Source organism: Neodiprion lecontei, chromosome 1, assembly GCF_021901455.1.
Source record: "Neodiprion lecontei isolate iyNeoLeco1 chromosome 1, iyNeoLeco1.1, whole genome shotgun sequence".
NCBI lineage: Eukaryota > Metazoa > Arthropoda > Insecta > Hymenoptera > Diprionidae > Neodiprion > Neodiprion lecontei.
This window is the reverse complement of record NC_060260.1, coordinates 35,718,815-35,743,880: the sequence shown is the minus strand read 5'-3', so window position 1 is coordinate 35,743,880 and position 25,066 is coordinate 35,718,815. Positions and strand designations below refer to the sequence as shown.

The window sequence follows — 25,066 nt, the reverse complement described above, 5'->3', positions numbered from 1 at the left end:
AGGAGGGGACGAGTCCATAGACTTCGAGTCGTCATGTCCGTTACGTGGCCATGTTTTATTTATTAGAAATAGCTAATTATTTTTTTCTTAGTTTATCTTGCATCAAGAAATACTGGACATAAAATGAACGCTTTTCTAGCGCCCAAAGCATTCGTAACTTAGGATTTGTTCAAAATTTCACGATCTACAACGTATAAAAAATCGAGACGATATCACCGAAACCCAATTCCCATAAAATTATCGCGGGGTTCTTTACCCACAATTTTCCGCCCGCCAAGTCTCGCTCTTTCTTTGAGCACGAATTTTTTGAGAAGCTGCGACGGGTCGAAGACTGTTGAAGGAAATGCTTTGTCGCAGTGAAGACAATGCGCTTCGGAATGCGAATTTAAAGAACCAATTTTTTCGATGAAAAAGCCTCATTTTTCCAACATCCCTCTAACGAGGATAGTATCAATCTTTCGGGTCACAAATTTTGCTGAAACTAAGGATGTTTCTTTGCCCCAAAATATCTAGCTTCCGATGTGTAGTGTAATTCACGTCAAATCGTTCTCAACTCCGATTGAAATTAAAAGTATCAGCAGTTAAGGAGTGGAATGCCCTCATTAACGAAAGCTGTTTAATATTTTTGCCTGGAATATTAATTTTCATTATATTCACTGGGAGTTTCGATAACAAGTTTTTATAGACTTATTTGTGCGTGTAGCCGGATATATTATTATTTCATAGCTATGGTGAAGTATAATCTGCGAACATTCAACAACCCAATGTATCGTGAATCAAACGAAGAAAGGTTCAATGGTTGAAACTACGCATTAGAAGTTCCATATTTCGGACTAAACAAACATCCTTAGATGTTCTAGCAGGATCTCTGATCCGTCGGTTTCATGCCCTCCTTATACTTGAGTGAATTCTTACTTCAGTGTATTTCTCGTTTGTGCAATACGAAGTCTCGTTAGATACATCGAGAAATGAAGAGCTGAGCAACTCTGCAGGATACTTTTGACTCCGAATCGTAAACGTCGCGCGTTGATGAAATAAAGCGCGAGGCGTGATTTCGAAATATTATTTATTATTGTAGGCAGTTCCAAAGGATTCCGCCGCTTTAATAATAATCAGTACATCACGATGGTTACTTTCGTCGAAATTTTATTATAAGCGAAACGCCGACTGACGGTTTCGGTCATTAATTTATAACGGTATTGCCGATGTACAGGATCGCTTTTCGGACCGTAATTCAGCCTCATCTTCTCACACTTGAATCCATTAGGAGAGTTGGCCGAATAAAAAGCTACGAAATTACACCTAGTCCTTAATTCCTGTCCGCGATAGCTACTCCCAGTTGTCACGTGTTTAATTGACCGATTAAACAGTTCGTCAATCTCATTAGTCCGAACCAAGCAGTCAATTCTAATGTAAGCTGAGCCAAATGCCAGCCGAAGCGGTGTTTCCTACGAGTTTTTCGTCCGTCGTCGGGGTTTCCGTACAATTTCTCGCAGCGACTCTCTCGGGAAGAGAGAGAGAGAGAGAGAGAGAGAGAGAGAGAGAGAGAGAGAGAGAGAGAGAGAGAGAGAGAGAGAGAGAGAGAGAGAGAGAGAACGAAAGGCGTGCGCGGCGTCAACCGGGAATGACAGCCGTCTTGTTGTCGAACGACCCTACGAGGCTGGGCGCCGGTCGCGGGTCAATTAAAATTGCCAGGATGCGAATACGAGAGAAAACGGCGAGCGGCAGAACCGAGCCGAAGAACAAGCAGGCATAGGCGAAAGGTGAGAGAGGCGGCAGCCTTGATCAACGCCTAATACGGATAAAGGTCTCTTCCGAATCGAACGCCGCTAGAGTGATAAACCTGATCTTGATTCCCGGCTGAAATGAGAACTCTCACCTTGGTCGAGGATCCCCTTGTCACTCGGTTGCCGCTCTGTCAGCCTCGCCACACTCACTGATATGCTCGGATTGTTAAGGCCAACTTCGCACACTCGACCCATCCACGCCTAGGCCTTGCAAATCACTGACAGCTAGTTCGACTCAACAAATCTCACAATTCTATGTATACATGATTGGGATTCCGAGATGAGCTCGGAAGATTGTTCACCTCGTGGCCCCTTGGCACGGTTCGTATCGTTCGATTTTGGTCACCGCGCTCCGCGCGGACCAGCGTCTAACTGTTTTGGTTCACCTACCCCGCGCCAGGTGGTGACACCTCTCTGAGCTTGCGCGGGGATTCCCGGGGTGAGTTTTGTAATCTGTCAAGGTCCAAGGTCCGTAGATAGACGAGCGGACAAGGAACGGTCTTTGCCTGGTCACCATTTGTATTCCAATTTGTCTATAGTGTGTAGGTTTTATACTGCAGTTTGACAACGCAGTCGTTGTTTCTGTTCCTACGGAAAATTCGTCATGCAAAGAACTTAATTCCCTTGTCCGCCCGTCTATTTGCGGACCTTGTCACTGCTCGCTCTGCAGCCGCGAAGCGTTTCACGAATTTCGCGGTTTGGACATGTTCTCTGTGACATTTGCTTGGAGCATATACACTGCTCTAAGATTACTCGAGTGCTCGGAGAAATAACAAAATTTAGATTCGCAATTGAAGCAAAACCGCGTGTCGAAATACCCTGTACCTTCTAATATCCAACGATATTACATTATTTTGACTGGACCGACTGGACGAACAGGGTACAGAAAATCGGGGATTCAATCGATTATTATTTATTTCGTATTTTATTCCATTTCAAACCATAAAGAACGTTGACTTTACATCTTCGGTCAACGCGGTGAATGAAAATTAAACCGGCAATATTTATCGGCACAATTACCTTCGCTGTATAAGCCTACCGAATTACAGATAGCAACGTACAGCTTGTGAATTTAGGCACGCATTAAATTGCATAGATATGTATACAAAATAAAATATCTGCGGTCAATTCATACTATTTAAGGGTACGGGCAGCAATGCAAATGGTCGGTGGTCGAACTGCCGTGATTTTTGTGAGAGGATGAGGTGAAGCTGAATTTTCAATAAGACAAGGTACGTTAAAATACCGGTCGGTAACCGACTTGCATAAACTGTCCAGACACCTCGAAAATTAGATTGAAAAAACTGCAAATGTAGGCTTCTTCAGGCTCTTTCTGACCTTGCTTTCCAAAAACCGCAGAACGACTATAGCTATGATTTCATGACTGAAAAATGGCAGGCATTGGCTATAGACTTCAGCGTGCCGCTAAGGAAAACTACGCAGTATTCTGCTGTAACGCCACGATCCTACATTGAGATCCCATAAGACGAGTCGGTAAGTGCAAGGTAGTGGAATTTCCCTCAAACCCGTCTGAATCCGGCAATCCATTTCGAAAAATAACACAAGAACCCAAAGCAGTCCTCATATCAACTCATATGAACTGTATTTTCAGTCAACGTCAAGGGAAACTAAAACGGAAACTGTACGTAGCGACATCTAGCCGATGGATTGCATAGCTGCGTTGAAGCATCAGAGGAATATCCATCTAAGCCGTCGAGTTTCGAACTGGCGGAGCTTCATTGTCACTGTCAGGAATAGTCTAGATTGTAAACACAGAGTTGCCTACTCATCTCTGGTAAACAAGTGTCTCGTTTCTATCAGTGTGTGACTTGAGTGCTTTTTTTTAGTTTGATTATTTATTGACAGAAAAGAAACAATGGGTGTGACAGTGTGAGTATCACGTAAATAGCCTCACAAACAGGTTTGCCGTCACACTTGTCACGGCATGCTTCGCATCAAATAATCCTCAACCTCGCGTTTGTTGAACGTTTTTAGGTTATGCGGCTTTTACGATTACCGGCTATTGCCGTTGAAATGTACCACACCTTGATATTCTGCTACTTCAATCTGTCGCGCAATCGTATTGCGGTTATATTTATCGTCTTAATCTCAAAATCGAGGTCCTAGCAGAGCTTCTAACTTCGAATTATTCTTTGTTCAAGATTGATTGAGCAATGTTTCTAACTTCGTGAAACCTAATATTTCAGGCTACAGCAATTTCCCATGTCGGAGAACCGGACCGGCCCCCAGACGATCGAATTCCTCACAAAGCGAGTCGTCGCCCTCGGAGCTGTTCAGACAGGGCAGTTTCTGGTCGATTGCGAAACTTACCAATCGGTGCCTCAGTTAGGTGAGTGGCTGTTCGATTTTGTTTTAAATTTTCCTGAAGTTCAGTGACTCGTTGGAAAACATACATGAGCAACACATTGATATTGTTGATGGAGAAAACTTGAAAAGGATTGTTAAAAAAGAAGGGGATCCTTTTCCGTTAGAATTCAGTGTAGTTCGTGTGATTTCGTAGAGATGGCGCCACTACGAGCTCTTGCTGATGAATTTTCAGCTGTGGGAAACGTGGGGATTTCTTCAAATCTATTGATCCGAATTTGCCAGGGAATTTAAATTGCTGGTTGTGTTCTATTGAACCTGCAATTGAGATAGGTTTACCGTACTAAGTAGAGGCTGACGTTCGCTTTTAGTTCATCTTCTTTATTCTATTTAAATAACTTTCTGCTATTTGGCTGCAACATAGTATACACATCTCTATACAAACATACAATTTCTTTCGCATTAGTTTGACACTCTAGATTAGGCATATGTATATGCGCTTTCATCACTTTCTACAGAGGTACAGACATAAAATGGGCAATTATTCTTCCTCTTAACCTGCATCTGTCAAAGTTTAATTAAGTACTGCGATATATTGAGCTTTTTAGCTTGGAGCAACAAACTGATATTTATTTCGGCAGGACTATTCATTTTTTAATTATTCAATTTGTGCTACGCATTATCCATCATCTTCACGTCGATCTACCGTACATAGAATTTATATGATCTACGTTACATGCCTGACAAGTAAATGGCAACCTTTACTTGACTTCCGTAGTGTAGTTTTTGATATTTTACAACAGTCAGGTACCATGAAATCTTCCCGGCAGCATTACACTGGGAATTTTTCTAGTGTCAGCGTAAATCCGTTCGGTTGTTTTCGATTGAATTTCGCGACACGTGATACATACAAGATACGATACAGTATTCAGACAAATACTTCCTTCTATTAATTACTGGTACATCTAACGAGCAAATTTCTTCTCTTTTCCCTTTCTCTTTCGCATCACGCGCACAACTTATTCAATTTCTTAAGCTTAACAACAGTTGGTTTTATTATTGTCTAGTTAGCGAATAGGCGTATATTATTAGAAACATGGCTACATCCTAGGCGTTTTTACAAAAATATTAAATCTAGCAAGCGAAGCTAGAGAAGTATTTTATTTATCTGATTTTTCTTAAGTCGTTGCACATTTTTGAAAATACATTTTGATATTTCTTTTTTGATAGATAGAATTTATGATTTTAATAATGTTTTATTCATTTTTTTACTCACATGGCCAGCATTGATCATATATATATGTGTGTGTGTGTGTGTGTGTGTGTGTGTACGTATAATACGATATATTTTTGAATATATAGTTTTTATTGTCGCGTAATATTTTATATTTAATTGTATATACGTTATCTCAATATAGAAGGATTGTTAGAAATTCGTAAAATACTACAAGCATCTCTGACGTATAATATTCATGTTTTTTTGTTTACGATAAAAAAGTGGCACGCTTCAATCGTTATCTGACGGTTGATTTAGTTAAAGTTTTAAAGTACAATTACACACGCGCTATCGCACAGAATATATAATTTAAATATACCCTTGTATATGATATTTGTACAATTTTCAATATTGTCAACTGGGTATAATAGATGATAATAATAAGAATAATAGATCTTCAATTCACAGAAGTGCATACTGCAGATTTTTTTTTCCCTCCCGTCAACTTATTAGTTATACAACTACGGACATTTTTTTTTCATTCGATTATTATTGGAAATATAACGTCTTGCTGGAACATGTTGGTTCAGTGTTGTTTTTTCAAAGCGTTCTCCAATTTAACAGTATTTTATAAAAATTATACATAGAACCTCGGGAACGGTAAGGTTTTCGAAAAATTATACATTGTTTGATATGAGTGTAAATAACTCAAATTTACGATAGCAATTGTTTGAAGAATTTTAAATTTTGATAATTCACTTCGTACGGTTTCATATTTTTTTTTTATTCCACTTTCTTCGTGAGAATTATTGAGCGAGATTTTAATAGTTTTACAATTATCATTCTTCGAGTATGAACAATATTTTCGTGTTTGAAAGAAAAATTTGTTGAAATTATTTGTATTATTGATTGCAGAGATCTACACCGTATAGATATTGCCCTATCGCTACACATCTTAAGTACATTTTTCTTGCTCTTTTTCTATAGCTTCGTACATACGGATTCGAAAACGCTACTTAATTTTATCAATCAAGTATTCAGATATGGCAGGGATATGATTCACGGATTCAGAAAAAAATATATTATACATACTGCAATAACGAGACGCGATAATTTCACGTATCAGAATCATCGTGGCTCTTGTTGCAGTACCGCTATACGTTATTAATTATACAAGTAATAAGCTAGTTAGCCCGTGATTACTTTTACTATCAACTATATAAAAATACAAAATTTCAAATGCAAATCTCGCGAGATTTTTCTCTACAAACTGCAAAGGAAGGCTTAGAACCTTTTTTTTCTTTTCTTTTTACCAGTTGCACATGGTTATTTTGATGCGATATATGTATACGATTGTATACTTATTATATATATATATATATATATATATATATATATTTCTGTATAATTATTTCCTCTTTCTCTGTTTATTATCCTTGCACGATCTGCATTTAAGTATATATATATTTGTTATTTCTATATACGTGTATTTTTTAAGTATATATCGGGGGGGATTTTCCTAATTTTTATATTTACAAAGTTTGGCAATATAGTCTGTATTGTCATATGTTAATTCTATTGTTTCCTTTTCCTCTTCTTGTCGTCTTAAAAATAATACGTGATATAGGTTTCACATATATACTTACAATCTAAATATATCGTATAGTATAATATTATTTATATCAAATACACCGTACTACAGTATTGTCAAGATTTCCGAAGTCAATTATGCTCGTCATTTCGCGCGTATGATCAAGAGACAGACAAGAAATTTTATTTATGCTTCATTTTTGTTGCACGCTAATAAAAAGTCCATACAATCGTACGTATATGTTTCATACTTATATCTATATCAGGGTAATACATCGTTTTCTTTCGACACAAATATTTTTCGCTTCGCTCCAAAAATGTAGCAAATAAAAACAATGTTTTTATACTTTTCTTTTTACTATAAATATTGGTCGAGAGGTTTTAATTATCAATTGAAATCACCGTAAATTCTGATGAACTAAAAATTAGTTTTTTGACAAATCAAGATTATCGATTGTTGAAAATTCACGATTAGTATTGGTGTTTTTTTTTTTTTTTTCTTATAAATCTAGAATTTTGAGATAGTAGAAAATATTGAATCAATCAGGAGCAAATAACTCAACGACCCTAATATAGACGTACAGCCATATTTTAATACCTATGTGTCTACCAATAAATATAGATCCATAGGCAACTCTATTAACGCAATCTAAGAATAAACATGTTCACGAAGTACATATTATTATATATATCTTTCTAAATACTTATCTCTCCGCGTATACATATTTATTAAATATTTAATTATATTTAATAATATATATGATACGTAATATTGTCGTGGTTTTTATAGGAAGGCACGATGTATGGAAGTTCTGCCTATACAAATAGTCGCTTTTTAGTCTACAAGATCAAAATTAAGATCCATAATATAGAAATTATAGAAATTTGAAAAATTCCTTTTTTTTTTTCTTCCTAATTCAGGCTAAATACAACTGTGCATAAAAATATTTTTCCCCAAATAATGTCGTTAACTGCTTCAGATTTGCGTTTTTTTACACATATAACTGACGAAAAATACGCGAAACGATATATTTATACATATGTAACGAAAGGAATTTGTTGTATTTACGTTTTTTTTTTTTTTTTTGTTGTTTTTTTTTTGTATTTTCGGGTTGTATCCTAACCGAGGATAAAAATTTGCCGATACAGCGACATCACAAGTAGCAAGTTTTATAGTAAATAAGCGCTACCGTGTCCTTACCGTATATCCTGTACTCTCTCTCGTAGTGAACCCGACCGGGTGCATAGTTACCGATTTCTCTTGACAAGCTTTTGTTCAGCCTTGCCAGAGTGCGATGAATCCTCTCGTTGTTTTCGGCCTCGTCGCGATTCCCGTGCCTGGAATTCCTTCTGCAGGAGGAGTTCCTCCTCGTCATGTACGGAGGATAAGTGCCCTGAGTCAGTATCCTGTCGATTTCCAACGCGGTCAGGTTCTGGACGCTCCTCGGATGCAGCCGTCTGCAGTTGAGATCCATACTCGGCGTCCTGGCCGAGTACGAGAGTTCCTCGAATCCGTTGCTCCTGCTCCTCCTGGGGATCGTGGCCGAACGAATTCCGTCAGCGTCGACGTCGCCCCGGAAGTTGCTCAAAAAATACCCCTCCGGGTCGTCGTACCGACGTTGAGGCGTCTTCCTCGAGGTGGTTCTGCAGGCCACCTGATTCCCGCAGCTCCTCGACGTCTGCGGGCGAATATTAGCGTCGATTTCCTTTGAGGCAAATCTCTGACGTTGAATTTCTTCGAGGATTCGGAGGTTCTGGGGTATGTTCGAGGCGCGAGTGGCCCGTCTCAAGGCCGCGTCAACCTCGAGAGGTTCGTTTCTGCGGTAAAATCGTCGACCCTGCGACTGCAGGTAGCTGCCAAAATCACGGGCGAATTTACCGGTCTTCTCGGTTACGAAGCCGCAGTAATCAGACAGCTTGCGATTTCGCTCCGGGAATATCGTCGAGTAGCTCAAAGCCGCCGTCCGCGTTTCGACGCCGCCTTCTTCCGACGGCCGACTTACGTCGTACAAACCCTGGGGATGGTGCATGTTCGGATACGCGCAACCCGGCAGCGGTTTTCCCGTCTTTTCAAGGTTCGACAGACCTCCCGTAAGGGAGGCCTTATACTACCGGGCTTGAGCGTAGTCGGGATTCATCTCGTCCAGCTGCTTGCCCTTCGTCTCGGGCACGCAGCAGACCACGAAGCACAAACCGCAGACCGCCATCGCTGAATAGAGCCAAAACGCACCGTGAAGTCCGAGGTCCTGCGGGTAGTCGAGGGAAGGAAAGATGACGTTAGAAGATCCTTGGAGAGGGAAGCGAGTTCGGGGGATAAGATAGAATTAGGTATGCTGTACCTCTTGGAAATCGACGAACAGCTTGACTCCCAGAAAGGCACAAGCGTAGCTGAAGCTCGTACTCAGGCTGGAGCCCAGGCCTCGATACTCGAGGGGGAACAGCTCCCCAATCAATAGCCAAGATATTGGCGAGATGCCCAAAGCCAGGGCCGTCGTGAAGACGAGGACGCAGAGCAGAGGTATCCAGTCGTACTGTCCCGTAGGCACCACCTCGACCTGCGTCAAGTGGGATAGTCGTACCTTGTCGTAGTACGCGAAGCTTCCAAAACCGGCCAGCGCCAAGGACATGAACACCGTGCTCGCTATCAGCAACGGCAACCTGCCGACTATGTCGATGAGGAAACCTGGAAGTTGAGAGGGTGGGTCTTTGGATTAGAGAAACCCTGTGAACACTCGGAAGTATTGCGGTGCAGACTTCCAAAGACTAGAATTTGGCGTCGATCTAACATCATCCAAAAATTTAATACCCAATCGGTATCTGATCTCAGTCCAACACCATCCGATGTCAAAGCAACACTACCAGATGCTATAAAACCGAGCTCATCACAAAAATTGTCCTACAGTAGAGTCCAAACCGTCTAACTTTGACGCTCCGTATTTTTTTTTTGATTCACAAACGACCGGAGTTTACCCTCTTGATTTGTTAAGAAGTGCAAATCCATTTTACCTGAAAGCAACGACGCGAGTAGCTGAACAATTCCGATGGCGATTGCTGCCCAGTGTGGGTTCATGCCTCCGAGTGTTTGACGGAATATTGTCACCGCGTAGAAGGTGAACGCGTTGGCTCCGGAAAACCGTTGGAAGAACATCAGGCCGCAGGTTATGGCAATGGGTTTGTAGAGGCGTGGGTTTCTTATGCTCCTGCTGAGAGTGAGGCCGTACTGCGTTGCCCTCGCTGCCGAAACGTTCGTCTTGATGATCTGCGTGGAGGTGGGAAACAGACAAGTAGGTAAACCCTGCACTCGAACCTTTTTTTACCATCGGACACAAGATCGAATGACGCTCGTTTACCTGCAGCTCGTAGCTGATGTCGACGTGCGGTCCGCGCAGCCATTGCAGGCTTCTGGCCGCCTCTTCATCCCTGCCGTTTAACACCAGGTAAGATGGTGTTTCGGGGATGAAAAGAGCCGAGATGAACAGCATAAGCGGCGCCACTGCTACCAGCATTGCGCTTTGTCTCCAGTTCAAATACGCCCCTGCGATGTAAGTCAGTAACATTCCGACGTGACCGACAACCTTCAACACCGCCGAAAGACAGCCTCGGATTCCCGGGGTAGAAATTTCGGATATGTAGACCTGGAATGACGAGATGAAACTTTGTCTGGGTTGCAGGTCGATGAGGGATCGACGAACGTTTTCGCTGTCTCTTGACATTCGAAATTTCCTACCCCCAAATCTGTGTTTAGAAACGTTTCTTAATACGGCTGTGAACTTGCTTCTACCCTTAGTGATAAACGTGACTTTGATGGCTTAAAGACGGACTTGTCTTTCAGAGACTTTTTATTGAAAAGAATGTATCTCTGAGGTAAAGAATGAAAAGACCCGTCTGCGATTCACAACCAATGCTCATTTTGGGAGGAAAACGTTATTTGTTCGTTCTTTTTTTTTCTTCTTTCCTTTGGATTACAACCAATTAGGGGAACGATATTTAGCGCTGCTTCAAGTCTCTCGTGAGGAGTTGGAAAAAGAAACAGGGGATTAAAAAAATAACGAAGAGGATAAAAAAAAAAGTCGGGGATGAAAAGATCCAAGATCAATGCAGTGGAGACGATGAGGCCTCTTGTCGACTGGCTTTTATCTTCAATTTGTTGTTTTTACCGTATCTCAGATCTCAGTCTACTTTGTTCATCCACTTTCTCGATTTCGATACATTTATTTAATATTATCCTTCATTTTTGATTTATTATTACAAACACTGCCCGCGCACCGAAGAAATGCAAAAATCGACGGAGCCGTGAATACAAATTTACCCCGAACGTAGATAATATATCTTTGTGAAAAAGAGCTTCCGCTTCGCGATATTTTATCATCGAGCTTATCAGCGACTCCTCGGAGAAGGAAGATCGAGGAGCCCCTTGGGTCTATTCTCGTTCCCCGCGTTTCTTCAGCGGCGAAATTTTGAATGACTCTGACTTGAAAGAAACTCTTTCTTACCTGCGTCACCATCATGATGATAGAGCAGCAAAGGCCCCCGATCAAGCTGGTAGTGTATATCAGCTTGACCGTCGGCGCTACCACCGTCAGGACCCAACTTGCTGTCAGGGGCAGAGACGTTACCAGCAAAGCGAGGCGTCTTCCTCGTCTCAGTATCCACCCGCCGATAATGGCGCCGAAAAAAGCGCCCAACATCGAAAGCGAAGCCACCCATGACGCCTGTTGTTTCGTTACGGTGAAACCGGGCCTTGCAACATAATACGTGACCAGATTTGTTTCTTTTTCTTTCATGCGTGTTTCTCGTTTTCACGAATTCTCTCACGTCCTAGGGTCAGAGAGCTTTTTGTCGGTGCCGCGCTCGCTCGTCGTATATGAACTATCGGGGAAAATGTCTCTCGAATTTCTCCGAACATCCACTTTGAAAAGTCTTGAGAAACGTTGACGACTACACAATTCTCGGTAAGAGAAATCACTCGAATTTACGCGTGAATGTCTAATTCGTAGTTCGATTCAAGTACAATAACAGGAACTCGTCCGAAGTTCTACTTGAAGCCCATTTAGTCAAGCCAAAAGAAATTACGTGTGAATTTACATTACGTCACTCTGGTTCCTCCTCGAGTCTTGAATTTGCCGAACCCCAACAAAACACATTTCAGAGAATTGCCACCGCGAGTAAAAATTGTAAAACGAATTTCTCGCCTGGGTTTGAATTTTCAACTTTGATTTACAGAAACTATTCGTTCAACTTTATAATATATTGAAGTGCAGCGTACTCACCATGTTTGATTGTGATGCTCCTCTTGGAGAGAAGCTATCGCCGGTGAGGTGTAACCTTTTGCTAAACCAGCAGCGAACGATCCCATGGAAACTGCCAGCGTTGCCCATACCTGAAACGAGTATGGTCCACAGTTTTATATGCACGCGTCAAGCGTTACAACGCTCGTTAAATTTTATGGATATTGGCGCTTTCCGTTTTTATCAGCGAAACGGAAGAGGACGTTAAAAAAAACATTAAAAAAAAATGAACGGGTTCTGTTGCTTCCCGAACGACGACATTAACGAAGTTTAATCTTTTACACCAGGGCCCGTTCAATGGAAAAAATTGAAACCATTGAATTCAGCGCCGAATGCCGACTGTTTTGTGACTTCTTAAAACGGAAAAAGGAGAAGATGGGAAGGAGGGGGATATTTTTTTTTTTCGTTTGCGTTCAGTGAAAATACTTTTGATTTCTTTATTTCTTTTAATTTATTCATTTCTCTTGTTTCGCTGTTTTGGAGTAGCCAATTTTACCGCCACGTCTTGTCGATGTACGACCGAAACGACGTTCTGAACTGATTCTATTGGCCCTTCGCGTCTCGCCCTTCATCCGAACGTGTCTCGTGAAATTGTATCGGGGTTTCGCCGTCCGCCGACAAATTGCATCTCACAAATTGAAAGCCCATACATTCATACCGTGTTTCCATACATATGTATTATACACAACTCCGGACAAAACCTCTGGAATACTAAATAAACATTCCTCAACGCCTCTTGCTTAGCTGCGGTCGGTTTTAACCCGCAGTTTTCAGAAACATTTTCCTCTCCACCCTCGTCATTTATCACGGGTATTATATTTCGGAAAAATTGAGACACATTCTCGGAAGTAGATCCGAGGCTTGAATAATAACGGTTGTATTCGTACGAAATTTAAAGATTGAAATAATTTATATCGCGACTTTTATGTCGCGTTTTAAAAGTATTTTCGTCAATTCCTTTTTGCGCTTTTCACCGAAAATTTTCTGCCTTTTCTTTTCGCATTTCTCTGCGACTCTTTCATAAAATCGTTTCTCGGTATGTACTTGGACGAGGGAAAGGGAGAGAAAGAGGAGATTCGCCGTATGGTGCCGGGAAATTTACAATGTTGGATATGGAACGGGGGAACGACGTGGCTCTTTCGGCCGGATTTCATGGCTCGAGTCACGCCGGAAATTTTCTATTGAGACACGACAGGTCTTTTGTTACGTTGGTCGCATTTTGTTCGAGACTTGACTCAAATTGAAAAGCGACCCCGGGGTATTAAGGCACCGGTCCTTTTAAACGCAGATTCCCCGAGTCAGTCTCATTCACGACGAGCTTCAGGATCATCTCGTATTAAATTATAGGGCCGATATTATCACCGATAACATTGTCCTAGATCTGGGAAACGAATTGGGCGTGCTTTCATGGAAATACAATGATGGTCCGTTTAAATTTCGGATTTATTATACTATATACATTATACATATATGTCAAAGAACAATAGTCGATAGGAGTTTGCGATTTGGGAAGCTGTAATACTTGGGGAAGAAATCTTGGGACATAATCGCAGATGGTTGTAAATTTCGTTCAGAATTTCGCGAAACTTTGTACCTACGATTGATCAAAGTGTAATTCAACTTTCACGAGCAATTCGCAGCTATGTTTTTAGCGAATTGATATTGCGCGAAGAGGCTTGATTCACAAGTCTGAGAACGAATCTTGACCGGACTTGACACAAGAACGGTATTCTCGTCCAATCTGTGATTTTGCACGAGTGTGAGATCCATTCACGTAGTCGAGAAATGGTAGGAAATTAGTATAGAATTAAATTGGGGCAATATATTTTGAGAATTTCTTTTCATACCCAACTCAAAAGATGATGATCATCTTTGAGCCTCGCCTACGTTCAGATATACATCGGGAGTGTATATTTTATACGGTGAGAATAAAAGAATCGAGGATATCTTGACGATGACATCTGTGAAGCAGATGGCTGGAGAGAGGGGGGGATTTATACGGAACGATGGAGTCGGAGAAGCGGCTGCGAGGTGCCGGTCTTTTCACACACGCGCATGCGCATATGTGAGCACGTGTATCAAAATGTGAGAGAGCCAATCTGTAAAAGGATGTCAATTGCACCTGCTATAAATTCTGCCAATATTTCCTGATAAATTTCTGTAAAGGACGAGATAGAATCGAACGTGCCCCACCTCATCGCGTATTATACACAAAGCACATTGAATTTACAAGCGCGCGATTTGGTCTTGGCATTAGAAAAAGAACATATCCATTTCTTATACGAGTGTATGAAAATCAGAGAAACGCAAAACAATCAGGTAAGATTTTTTCCTTTCGATGTTATAAAAGTAGCAATTTAATTTCACTGATTTTCAAATACGCGTATATACCATATTCAGATTACAAATGGATGACGTCGTAACTGTCCAAGTTTCCAATCCACCGTTCATTTGCTTCAATTTTTGTTGACAATTATGTAAAGGAGAAGAAAAAATGTGATCCGATTATTTTTAACCCCCTTCCAGTGTAATAATCGTATAAATTTTTTTTTCTTCCCCACGTATATAGACCCGTTTCAGCGTTCGGTTATCGTATAATGTGTGGAATAAAAATTGTGCACAATTACTACCGCGGTGTGTGCACGCCTGCATTCCACCCCGTTGAAGAATTTTAAACACTCGTTTCATTGTCATTCCTCGCGACGTTCACCAAGTTTGCGTTGCGCAACATGCACACCGTGATATACAAACATTCGGAGGTACGTAAAAAAAAAAAAAAAAAAAAAAAAAAATCGAGGTATCATTTCTCACCGATTTGCATTATATATACATTTGTATTGCTCATGCGTGTTACGTATGTATATAAATTACGTGATGCGATCGTACATTTATGAAGATATGGGTACAACAGACATTCTTCCCATGGTGGCACGTGCTTGCGTAGCTACATGTGGGACATAATTACAAAATTGCCGTGTGAAACAGCGTACTTTTTCACCCCGTTCGTTCACCTCTCCGTATTTTTCTGCATCCCCATCACCGGCATTAACTTACAATCAGCCCCCGACCAGGGCTAATGTGTAATTTTCCAAAGGTCACGCGAGTTCAGATTCTTGTGTAGGTAGATTACATGAACAGCTGTTCACTTCTGTCGAATGGAGAAAAGGATTTTTTTTTTCCTAAGAGTTATAAAATATCCGATAGCACTCGTAACGCTCGAGGAGAACTTGAAAATCTGCAATGGTATATCGAAAGAAGGGGAAACTCGATAACAAGAAAGAAAAAATTTTAGCAAACTTACGAGTTTCTTACAAATATCAATTTCCTTTTATTTTCATGTAACAAATGTTACGCTATTCCACTTGATAAGCGTAATTATCGAATATTCTTTTCTGGAAAGTGGAATGAAAATTAAAAAATTGAAATCGGCCGAATGATCAACCGATTTTTTTCTTCTTGATATGATATGATAACAATAATACTGAATTTCCAATCCGAGAACATCGTGCGCACGAATAATGCGTGTCGGTTTTCATTGCCGAGTTCCCGGAGTCCTTTCGGAATTCCGTCGGAGGTCCTGCAGGACTGCCTGGCGAGTGCAGGATGGTAAATTGTGATTTACGTTGGGCCTCGGATCGGAGCGGGTCGTCGTCTCCGGGTATAATTCATCCTCGGCGATCTTCTCAAAGGTGTTATTTTCAGATGGAAAAATTCAGATAAAAAACTCGAGGTATTATAACTGCTCCGGCGTGGCCGACGAAGAGGCTTTGGAGGGATCGCGGAGCAGGCCGGTGTTTAATGCGGCTCTGATAATCGATTACAAATATGTGCGAGTAAACATCGTTGAACGGATTACGGTGAATATGGATATACGTACAATATATCTATACAGTGGACGACAAATATTTATAGATCGTGTCGCGCGTATTCCGCAGTTAGGTGTGTGTATATATATATATATGTGTGTGTGTGTGTGTGTGTGTACGTATTGTATAAGCTGCGAGGAGGAGCTAGAAGCGCATTATCATTAGTATTGAATAACGTTAAATATAGCGCGATATCTTTGTCCCGAGGAAATTATTACAGTTCTATGTATATTAGGGTGTTTGAGAAAAAAATTAATTACGATTTTCCCCGTGGCACGCCCTAGAAAGTTTTTTTTAGGTTAAAAGAAAGATTCTGTGAAAAGATGAGCGTTCTACGTTATGTGGAAGATCGCTCTCGTTTGATTTTTCACTTTTTTCACATTTTCATTTTTGAATTTGTGAAGAAACACGTTGCAGCATTTCAATTGTTATGTCTTTTCAAACATTTATATTCAACCCAATAATCACGATTCATACCGCAACGATATATCGTCCGGGAATCTCATTCTCCTAAATCAAAAGTTCATATTGAACTACAACTATTTTATGAGATCGAATTAATAATGAAAAAGTCGTCACGTACGCTTCTGAAAAATCAAAAGGAGACTTGATATCACAACTGTGGGTCTTCTTTGTGAAGTAAATTGATATCATGACTGATGTAAGCAATAAAAAAAATCTCATTAACGATAGTTGATAAATTTAAAAAATTGTATAGAAACGAAAAATCAACTGAGCGCGATCTTCCACTTAAGTGGTAAAACGCTCATCTTTTCTTTGCTGCCGCAGCGTTGCAGCCTTAACTTGACGGCGTTTCATACACGCTTTTCTCTTTCACTCGATAAGGGTGAAGCAACGCCTCTGCAAAATAATGAAATATATATCATCCACCTCCGATCGTTAGGCGTTAAATTCAATCGATGATTACCGTGCTACAAAACATCAGTTCCCTTCAGCGACATGCTCGACAACTTGTCATCCAAGAGACAGATACCTTCCACTTCCGTCTCTCTCTTTTCACCTCTCGAATCGATTAGCGGTATTTAATACGCTCCGGGGGAAGTTAAAGGATAACATACACGAGAACGCGGTGCGACTTGTTTTTTTTTTTTTTTTTTTTTTTCTAATTAAACATGTTATACTCGGTGCCAAAAGTGCTCTGTGTGTGTGTGTTTGTATTTTTGTTTGAATCGTTTTTTACGAAAGAAACAAACGTAACAAAGTGCAGAATGTGTGATATTTGTAAGAATAAACGTTGAATAAAAGATGCTTACGATTTCGTTTTTGCTTCCAGCATTATTGATTTGGTGAAATTCAATTTGATACTTATTTTTCCACATTCTAAACTGTGTTTATTTCACTATTTTTCTACCTGTCTCCAGTATTTCTATTATGCGAAACTACTGTACAGCACCCGATATGTTTTTAGCGAAAGTTGTTGGTTCGATCGACCCGATAAGGAACGAAGAATCCATTCGAATGGTAGTTGTAAAAAATATTTGCGTGTGTGTGTGTGTGTGTGTATATATATATGTATATATGTATGTACGTATATTATAGAAACAACCATCCCTCGACGGGCGGAAAATTATTTTTGATTCATATCCGGCGACCCTTTTGCGCTCTGCAAAATATCGCGCACAAAGCGTGAGCGGCATCCTCCATTATTAACTGGTTTACAGTGGTGATAATATTCCGCAACGACGCGGTGTTGCAAAATATATATGAACTAAAAAAAAAAAGAAATAAAAAATAAGATGCGAAATTAAATGAATATCTAATTCAGGCGAAATTTTTCGCTCTATATCGATTTGGGACGACGACCAGCTTTTCAGAGGCGGTGCTTTTATACCTTCGGTCTGTCTGACGAGTGACGCCTTGTCAATTTTTCCCGGGCTCTTCCGCAGTGTCGCGATCAAATCGAAAAGTAACGAAATCAAGTTCTACACGGAGATGAATGCAGAATGACCGATATTCGAATTGACAATGTGAGATTGACGAATATACGTATTATATCGTCAGTTTGAGGTAAAACTTCGAACGGTGAGAAGTCGTGAGGCTGAAGTTAGTAACGTTAACGTACCGGAAATATCAGGGAAGAAATCATTATTGCACGAGTATGTTTCGTTTATCATACATAGTTGACTAAATTTCAAAATTTCAGACAATCCTCAAGGCGCGAAGTAACGATTTTTCCTAAACATGCATCGTTGCAGTAACGTTACTGTAAACTTCATTCTCGTGAAAACTCCGAACATACGATGGCTCTGATTACCAGATGTATCAACTTTCGAAAAAACTTTCGAGAGTCGAAGTATGATTTTCGAGCCTTACTGCAGCGAAAGCTCGAGCTTCTGTTTATTCCGTCAACAAGTTCGAGACATGTGAGAGATTCTGTTTCGGACAGGGTTGAAGTCACGGTTTCCGAGCTGTTATTTTTCACGCGAAAAGTGAAGTAGAAGAATAATAATAAGAATAAGAAGAAGAAGAAGAGCGAGCTGCCTCTGTTTTCCTACACGCGTTTTCCGCGGACGGCTTCCTCCTCCAAACAACGATCCCTCGTCCCCGGTTCCTGGCCCCTGTCAACGAGCTTGCAGCGAGGCTCCTCGTGCCCCAAGAGCTTGTAATTTCCGGCGACATTTACCCGCCACCTCCACCAACCCTTTTTATACGACGCAGAGTGTTTGCCACGCGAGTCTCGCCTGCCTTCCTGCAATGTCACTTAGCGATAGCTGCAGGCAGCACCGCGATACGTTGTTAGTCGTACGCGATTTAACATGCAACGCGTGTCGCTTATCTCAAAATGATGCGTGTTTTTCTTTATTGCCTTTCATCGTCGTTTATCATCATCGTAATACAACATGGAGTGACGTGTGTGGACGTGGTAATAAAAAAATTCATCTATTATATACATATATTATATAGGTATGTATATTTGCAATCGGAGAAAGTTCAATGAAATTAAAAAGTGAATAAATATTGTTAATTATAGGTACACGAGCGCGTCTAATCAATTATATGCTTGATTATATACGTTGGTACTTCACATGCTCCATTTCCGGTGACAGTTTATCTGATTTATTTACCAACCGGTTCACATATCTTGAAACTAGCTTGAAATTATTCACATTAAATCACATGAATGTCGATTTGATTTGACATTTTATTCTTGTTTTCCGAGTATAATAATTATTTATTTAACTGTAGTGTCCACTGTTTTTTTGTGTCTTTAAATATGTAACCTTAACCTCCAAATAAATCCGGTATATATACTAAAAAATAATCGATTTAACCAACATTTCGGTATATCGTTCAGTTACCGTATCATTGTATTTTATTATGCAGACCGCTTTCTTTAAGCTTTATTGCTTACTAATATTTTAACAGCTTGAAAAATTCGGGACGAGTTTTCATCGTCGTTGGTGTAAAAAAGCAAGTCGTTAGTTTTCGTGTAAAAGAATATCAGTTCGGAAAAGAAGGGTTTCGAAGGAAAAAGCTTTGATAAAAAAAAAAAAAAAAAAAAATCCATCGGATTATGGAAATGCCGGGCGGTTGACGAGGATGGCGGACAGCTACAGAGGACAGGATATAGACGATGGTTCGAGTGGTTTATAGAGCACGAAGCTGGAGGTCCGAGCCAGCTTTCCGAGGTTCCTTCGCAGTTTAAGTACGGGCCACTCAATTAACTCGGTATCTTTGGTATTTGCATTTCAATATGGCCGCGAGCCAAAGGCTCCGCGGTAGAAAATTCAATGAAACCTTCAGCCGGTCCGCCTATTAGCTTATAAGGTACGTTATATATCCATAGATAAGTGTATCCGCCATAGATAGGTATATACGTATATCCATCCAACCACCCCCAAGCTAACCGCGTACCTATATTATGCCGGGGAGCTCTCAGATTGAATTCCCGCTGCAACCAAGTTTCATTCTATCCTATTTTCATCCTTCTCTCGACTTTCCTCCTCTCGGTTTTTAACTCCAATTTCAAACCACCGGATTGGATGAGACGCGGGTAAATTCAATTCGCGATTTTCTATACTCACAATCGATCATTCGTCATCATCTCGACCAGTTTCAATCGACTCGTAGTATATTTTTTTCCACCTTCAAATTTAATCTCGTTACAAATGAAAGGGACAAAACGTTTCTACGCATGTACCAATTATTTTCTCGCGTGACGAATGGTCTTTAAAGTCCGATGAAAGATCGATTCGGAGTTGTTAGAAAATGACTTTTGAACGCAGTCCGCGTCCGGTTTACAACGCGTATCAGATTCAAAGACATACCTGAGCCATGTTGCGCGGTCTCCTCACGGATGTTGTTACGTGGACAACGGATGCTCGTGGCATTTTGTAGCCGTTCCGATTGTGGTCCGCCGGCACAGCAGTAACCTGGAAACAGAAAGCAGACTATGAGCGAATTATCGCCGATCGACGTATCGCTGATCGGATAATCAATCGGGACCCCGTCGAGTTTTTAACGGCTGTCGAAGCTAGAGGACCGGGAATGGATAAGGTTAAAAGCTTTCCATTTGGAAGTGGGGTCTGTTGGAATTCCTCTTCGTGCAGTCAGTCCATCGAGCGTCAAGGGTTTCTTGACTTGGTTTCGGTGAACTACGTTTACCAGTGATTTCCACCCGGCATTTCGCTCTCCTTAAAACTCCCTCCTCACTTCTCGGTTTTCGGACTCGACTTCGGCTTCTGTTCGTCTTTTCATCCGAGGGTCGAGACACAAAATAAAAAGGACCGAGGCTGACAAAGGACTACAGCGAAAACTCCTCCCTCCTTAATTGGCTTCCTATCGTTCAACCGAGTGACCAGGCTGCCCTTTTACCCGACTTTCTTCTTCTCACTCGCGTCTGATCTCTCGGACCGTTTGTCACCACCAGACGAAATGCACTTCCAATCTGCTCACCATCGGCAATATTAACCACCCATTTCGTTCCCGAGTGGCTCATCCGTCATCTTCCATTTCTCCTCGGCGCATCGCCCCGGCGATACAACTTTCCGAGATCATAGGTGTCCCTTTAGTTTCGTACTGTATTTATATCGTTATCTCCTACAACAGCCCCCTTGTTAAGGTTTAAGACGTTCCAACCGCTGGGTTCCTTTGAAAGACGAACACGCTCTCCAAAGTGGTCAGTCCCTTTGCTCTCCTCCGCTTTCGTTTCACATATCACGAAAGAGAATGGACCTAAATTTATACATTGTAGAAGGGCAAGAGGGATGGTCAGAGGTTCAATCCCTTCCACTCGGATGAACCGTATCACCAGGGATAAAATAATATGGACAGAGATATAAATTCTACCTTTCCGATGCTTGGAATGAGGGTAAAAAATGAGAGAAATTCCTGATCCTCAACGGAGACATTCCTTGGTCTCTCTTTCCGCGTCGTTAGACACACCGCGGTTCAATCTACGAAATATATATCATATGAAAACTTGGAGGAAGACCCGCAAGATTGAGCCCATCAAGGTAACTGATCTGCTACTGTTTCATTTACGTCCGTAACTTGTAGGTCAGATACCGTGACCGTATGTAAATATCCTGCCATACTCGTACTTGCGGTGTCAACCATTATAAATACACGCTCGTGGTTTTCACTCTCACGCTTCATTTTACCTTTTTACACAATTTTTCGTCACCGACATCGATGCAGGCTTGATCATAATGCCCGTATACTTCTGATCATACGATCCACGAACGAGCCCACGAACTTCCTCGTCCGCATTCCCTCATGGTAGGAAAAACTTTTCGTGCATAGATTTTTTTTATTACCTTTTTACTCGCGAGTTATATATCGTTGAGAGTGTCTTTCTCCTCTTTCTCATCGCTCCTTTTGAATTTTACCCGGCTCGGATCGCGTTTGTTTTAAACTTTTAAGAAGTTTTTTTTTTTCCCTCCTACTTGAAGGGAGAACGGAGAACGTCGGAGTTGTAGTATAGGAAAAAGTTACTCAAGAAGGTTCAAGCTGTAGGTAGAGGCTGAGCCGAGCCTCAACCTAGCTCCGATCTGCGCCAGCCAACGTCTCTCACACTTTACCCAAAAATGTTATTTCGCATTCCCAAGGGCGGGAGGGAGGAGAGTAATGCCTGGGTACAGAGCCACCTTCCCGCCATACTTCGTGCGATAAGTCACACCCGGCGACGCGAGGAACGCGGGATACTTGATACCAGAGACGATGCTTCGTCGTCCAAAGGGCAGAGACGACTTTATTCGAAAATTGAGTATAATCTTGCCGTGCAGATATTCTCTGCCGCGTCGAAGAGAACCCTCGGCTGCATCGAGTATGCAAATTTGACTGATTGAACAATGAATAATCAAACCTACAGGCGGAGGATGAAGCCGCTCGAGTATATCCGGCTGGATAATTGATGATCGTCGTGTTCTGAGCCCAGCTTGTAAGTTGTGTCCATGTGTAAATAAATAATGAATAGCATCGATCACTCCGCCTGAAACATTTCAGACACTGCGCAGGGATACCGCGGAGGTGTAAACTCGGTGTAAATAATCAAGTCGAACATTTCACCCCGCAGTGGCCATAACTCGGAATTTCTCCCTATGCCGCGGTGGCTTGTTTACGCGGTTAGATAGACGTATATATATATGTATGCATGCCGTAGGAGGAACGTCCCAAGTTTGTTTTTGGAATTCTCCTACGGAGTAATAATTAGAATAAAGCTGTTACTTTTAAATGTTAGCTTTCTCTTGGCGCTCAGTCGGGGTTGAACTGCGGCTTGGCCAGCACCGATTTAGCCCAGAAGTATCCGATGTAAGAAAATTAGTGCCGGAGAGCTTGTTGTTTCTATTACTCGAGAAATTCCAAAAGAATTTCGATGTAGGTCCTTACCTACGGATAATTTTATCCAAAAATGTGAAAAAGTAACAACTGTTATTGGAGTCGAGTAGATGAACCATGTTCATATGGGACATTTTTCAGGTCTCGATATTCCGCGACCGTTTCTCACATTAGGTAAATCCTTTCCACGCCTGTCGAAAGTCCGCAGAGAGGTCTACAAGTATTTCGTGTAGCTGGTCTCGAGTTGGCTAAATGATCCCTCGAACCTCGGCTAAGCATGGTTAAATTAATTGCACGCCGGGTGTACGCGCAGGTATCGACGAAGCAGCTCCCCTCGTCTCGTCAGATCGTTGTTTTCCTTACAAATTGCTCCGGCAAGCGGAAACTTGGCGCCGCGTTCGTTTGCCCAGAGGGTAGTTTCTGACGGACGAGGAGAACGACCTTTTCGCTCACCCATTTTCATCCCCACGGTTTTTATCAAATTGATCTTCTTCGAGCTCGCTGAGAGCGCGAGCGGCAGACAGGACCGCGTGTATATAATAAATATTTTCCATATTACAATATCGTGCATATAACGTAGCGCGAACGGCGGCGAACTCGAATCCAATTATCGGGTTTTCCCCGTTTTGTTTGCGTAACAGATTTGGTTACGTGTCGTGGATGCCGGAATATGCGTATATGATGTGGTAATGGAGAATTTCGACCAAGATGCGATAGCCCGAAGAGTGATCGACCGGATTTCATAACGTCGTGCAAACTAATCTCGCCTGCGGGGTCATTTAAGAACAGCTGAAACGGCGATGATTTCTGCTTTGTTCGGATCCGATTCGTATCGTGTTGTCTTCGAAAATGCGACGCGATCAAGATCACCGTTTACGTCAGGGTGGTTCTTATTTAGAGTGTAGACGAATTTTTTCCGCCCCACCCCCGAAATCAATTTCAAATAATTCAAAAACAATTGCCTATTTTTTTTCAGATCTTTACCTCATCTTATTGAAATAGTTTGCACGGTGATCGAAGTTTCTTATGGAAATAACATGCAAAAAACTGTGATTTTTTTTCTCGATTGTAGCACTAATACCCACTAAAACCTCGCAATTACAGATTATTTGTAACATTATAACTTTTAAAATAAAATATATACCGAGAAAAAAAGTTTTTCCCGTATTATTTCCATAAAGAAACTACGGTCACAATGCAAACTATCTTAGAGTTGAGGTAAAGATCTGAAGAAATTAGGCCATTGTTTTTGAATTATTTGAAATTGATTTGGGGGGTGGGGTGGAAAAAATTCGTCAACACCGTAAATAAGGGCCACCTTAATATACATGTATGGATATGCAGTCGCAGATTTGCTCGCACCTCGCGAGCTTTTGAACTAACAATGTAAAAGACTGAAAAGCTACTGAATAAATGAATCGAGGAAACTCGGTTGCAACTTATTCGACGAAAATTGTTGAATTAACCCTGGAAAATTCACCTTGTTTTTAACCTCGTTCTTTTTGCGAACATTCGGGTCAGGTGCCTCAGCTATGAATATCCGTCCATGTCACGTGACGGCTGTCTAGTGCAACTGCTCTCTACTGTTATTAATGTCCCCCCGGGGGCTTTTACTTTCGTCTTTTATTTCCTACCAGAGTATAATACGATGGGTGAAACGGTATGTGTGTCGGTGGATTTTTCTCCTTTTCTCTAGTTTAGAAAATGGAGGACTTGCGGAGTTTTTACTTGAGACTTACGCGGCGTATCCAGTAGTGTCTAGTCTGGCCAATTAAACGAGTAGCACTCGAGCTACTCCGGGTTAAGAAACACCTGATGCCTTTTCTCGATTTAGTATATCTCCGTTTTATCCCAGTCCAATTAAATTCTTGTCGTATTTCATTCCATTTATATTATTATTACGAGATTGAAAAATAAGTGTTGAAAAAGAACACAAGATAAATATCAACAACGCCTGCGGCAAAATTTCATCTGCTCTTTCATATTTCTTCGACATGAAAAGAACCGACTCTACTCTACCCTGTATAATCGCGAGAATTTTTCTTGGTCTAGATGCATACGAGAAAAGTATACAAATAGACGAAGATGAGGAGAAAAGGAGTCGTACAAAGAGACAAGTAATAAAGGTGCAATGATTCAGCTGGCTGGTGAACTTCCTTGGTTGTTTCGGTGACTTCGGCAGACGCAAGCAGC

The 25,066-nt window shown here is 41.2% G+C and overlaps 3 protein-coding genes across 5 annotated transcripts in view; 1 reads left to right on the top strand and 2 right to left on the bottom strand.

Annotated features, from left to right (window-relative positions):
* LOC107220800 overlaps window positions 1-2,080 on the bottom strand; it is an 85,330-nt gene extending 83,250 nt beyond the window's left edge. Inside the window, exon 1 of the mRNA XM_015659538.2 lies at window positions 1,880-2,080. The gene's annotated coding sequence lies outside the window, so the exon portion shown is untranslated. The remainder of the gene's footprint in view (window positions 1-1,879) is intronic.
* Window positions 2,081-3,511: 1,431 nt separating this feature from the next.
* Window positions 3,512-25,066, top strand: part of LOC107228093 (mediator of RNA polymerase II transcription subunit 20) — an 89,411-nt gene continuing 67,856 nt past the window's right edge. Inside the window, exons 1-2 of the mRNA XM_046735516.1 lie at window positions 3,512-3,677; window positions 3,995-4,137. Coding sequence (XP_046591472.1) covers window positions 3,664-3,677; window positions 3,995-4,137 — 157 coding nt within the window. The 5' untranslated portion in view covers window positions 3,512-3,663. The remainder of the gene's footprint in view (window positions 3,678-3,994; window positions 4,138-25,066) is intronic.
* LOC107220804 (facilitated trehalose transporter Tret1) overlaps window positions 7,966-25,066 on the bottom strand; it is a 66,681-nt gene continuing 49,580 nt past the window's right edge. For all 3 annotated transcript variants that reach the window (XM_046735503.1, XM_046735501.1, XM_015659544.2), the window contains 7 exons: window positions 20,362-20,466; window positions 12,189-12,298; window positions 11,412-11,658; window positions 10,269-10,553; window positions 9,925-10,177; window positions 9,258-9,601; window positions 7,966-9,164 (listed from right to left, as the gene is read on the bottom strand). In XM_046735503.1, the coding sequence (XP_046591459.1) occupies window positions 9,027-9,164; window positions 9,258-9,601; window positions 9,925-10,177; window positions 10,269-10,553; window positions 11,412-11,658; window positions 12,189-12,298; window positions 20,362-20,466 (1,482 nt within the window). In that variant the 3' untranslated portion in view covers window positions 7,966-9,026. The remainder of the gene's footprint in view (window positions 9,165-9,257; window positions 9,602-9,924; window positions 10,178-10,268; window positions 10,554-11,411; window positions 11,659-12,188; window positions 12,299-20,361; window positions 20,467-25,066) is intronic.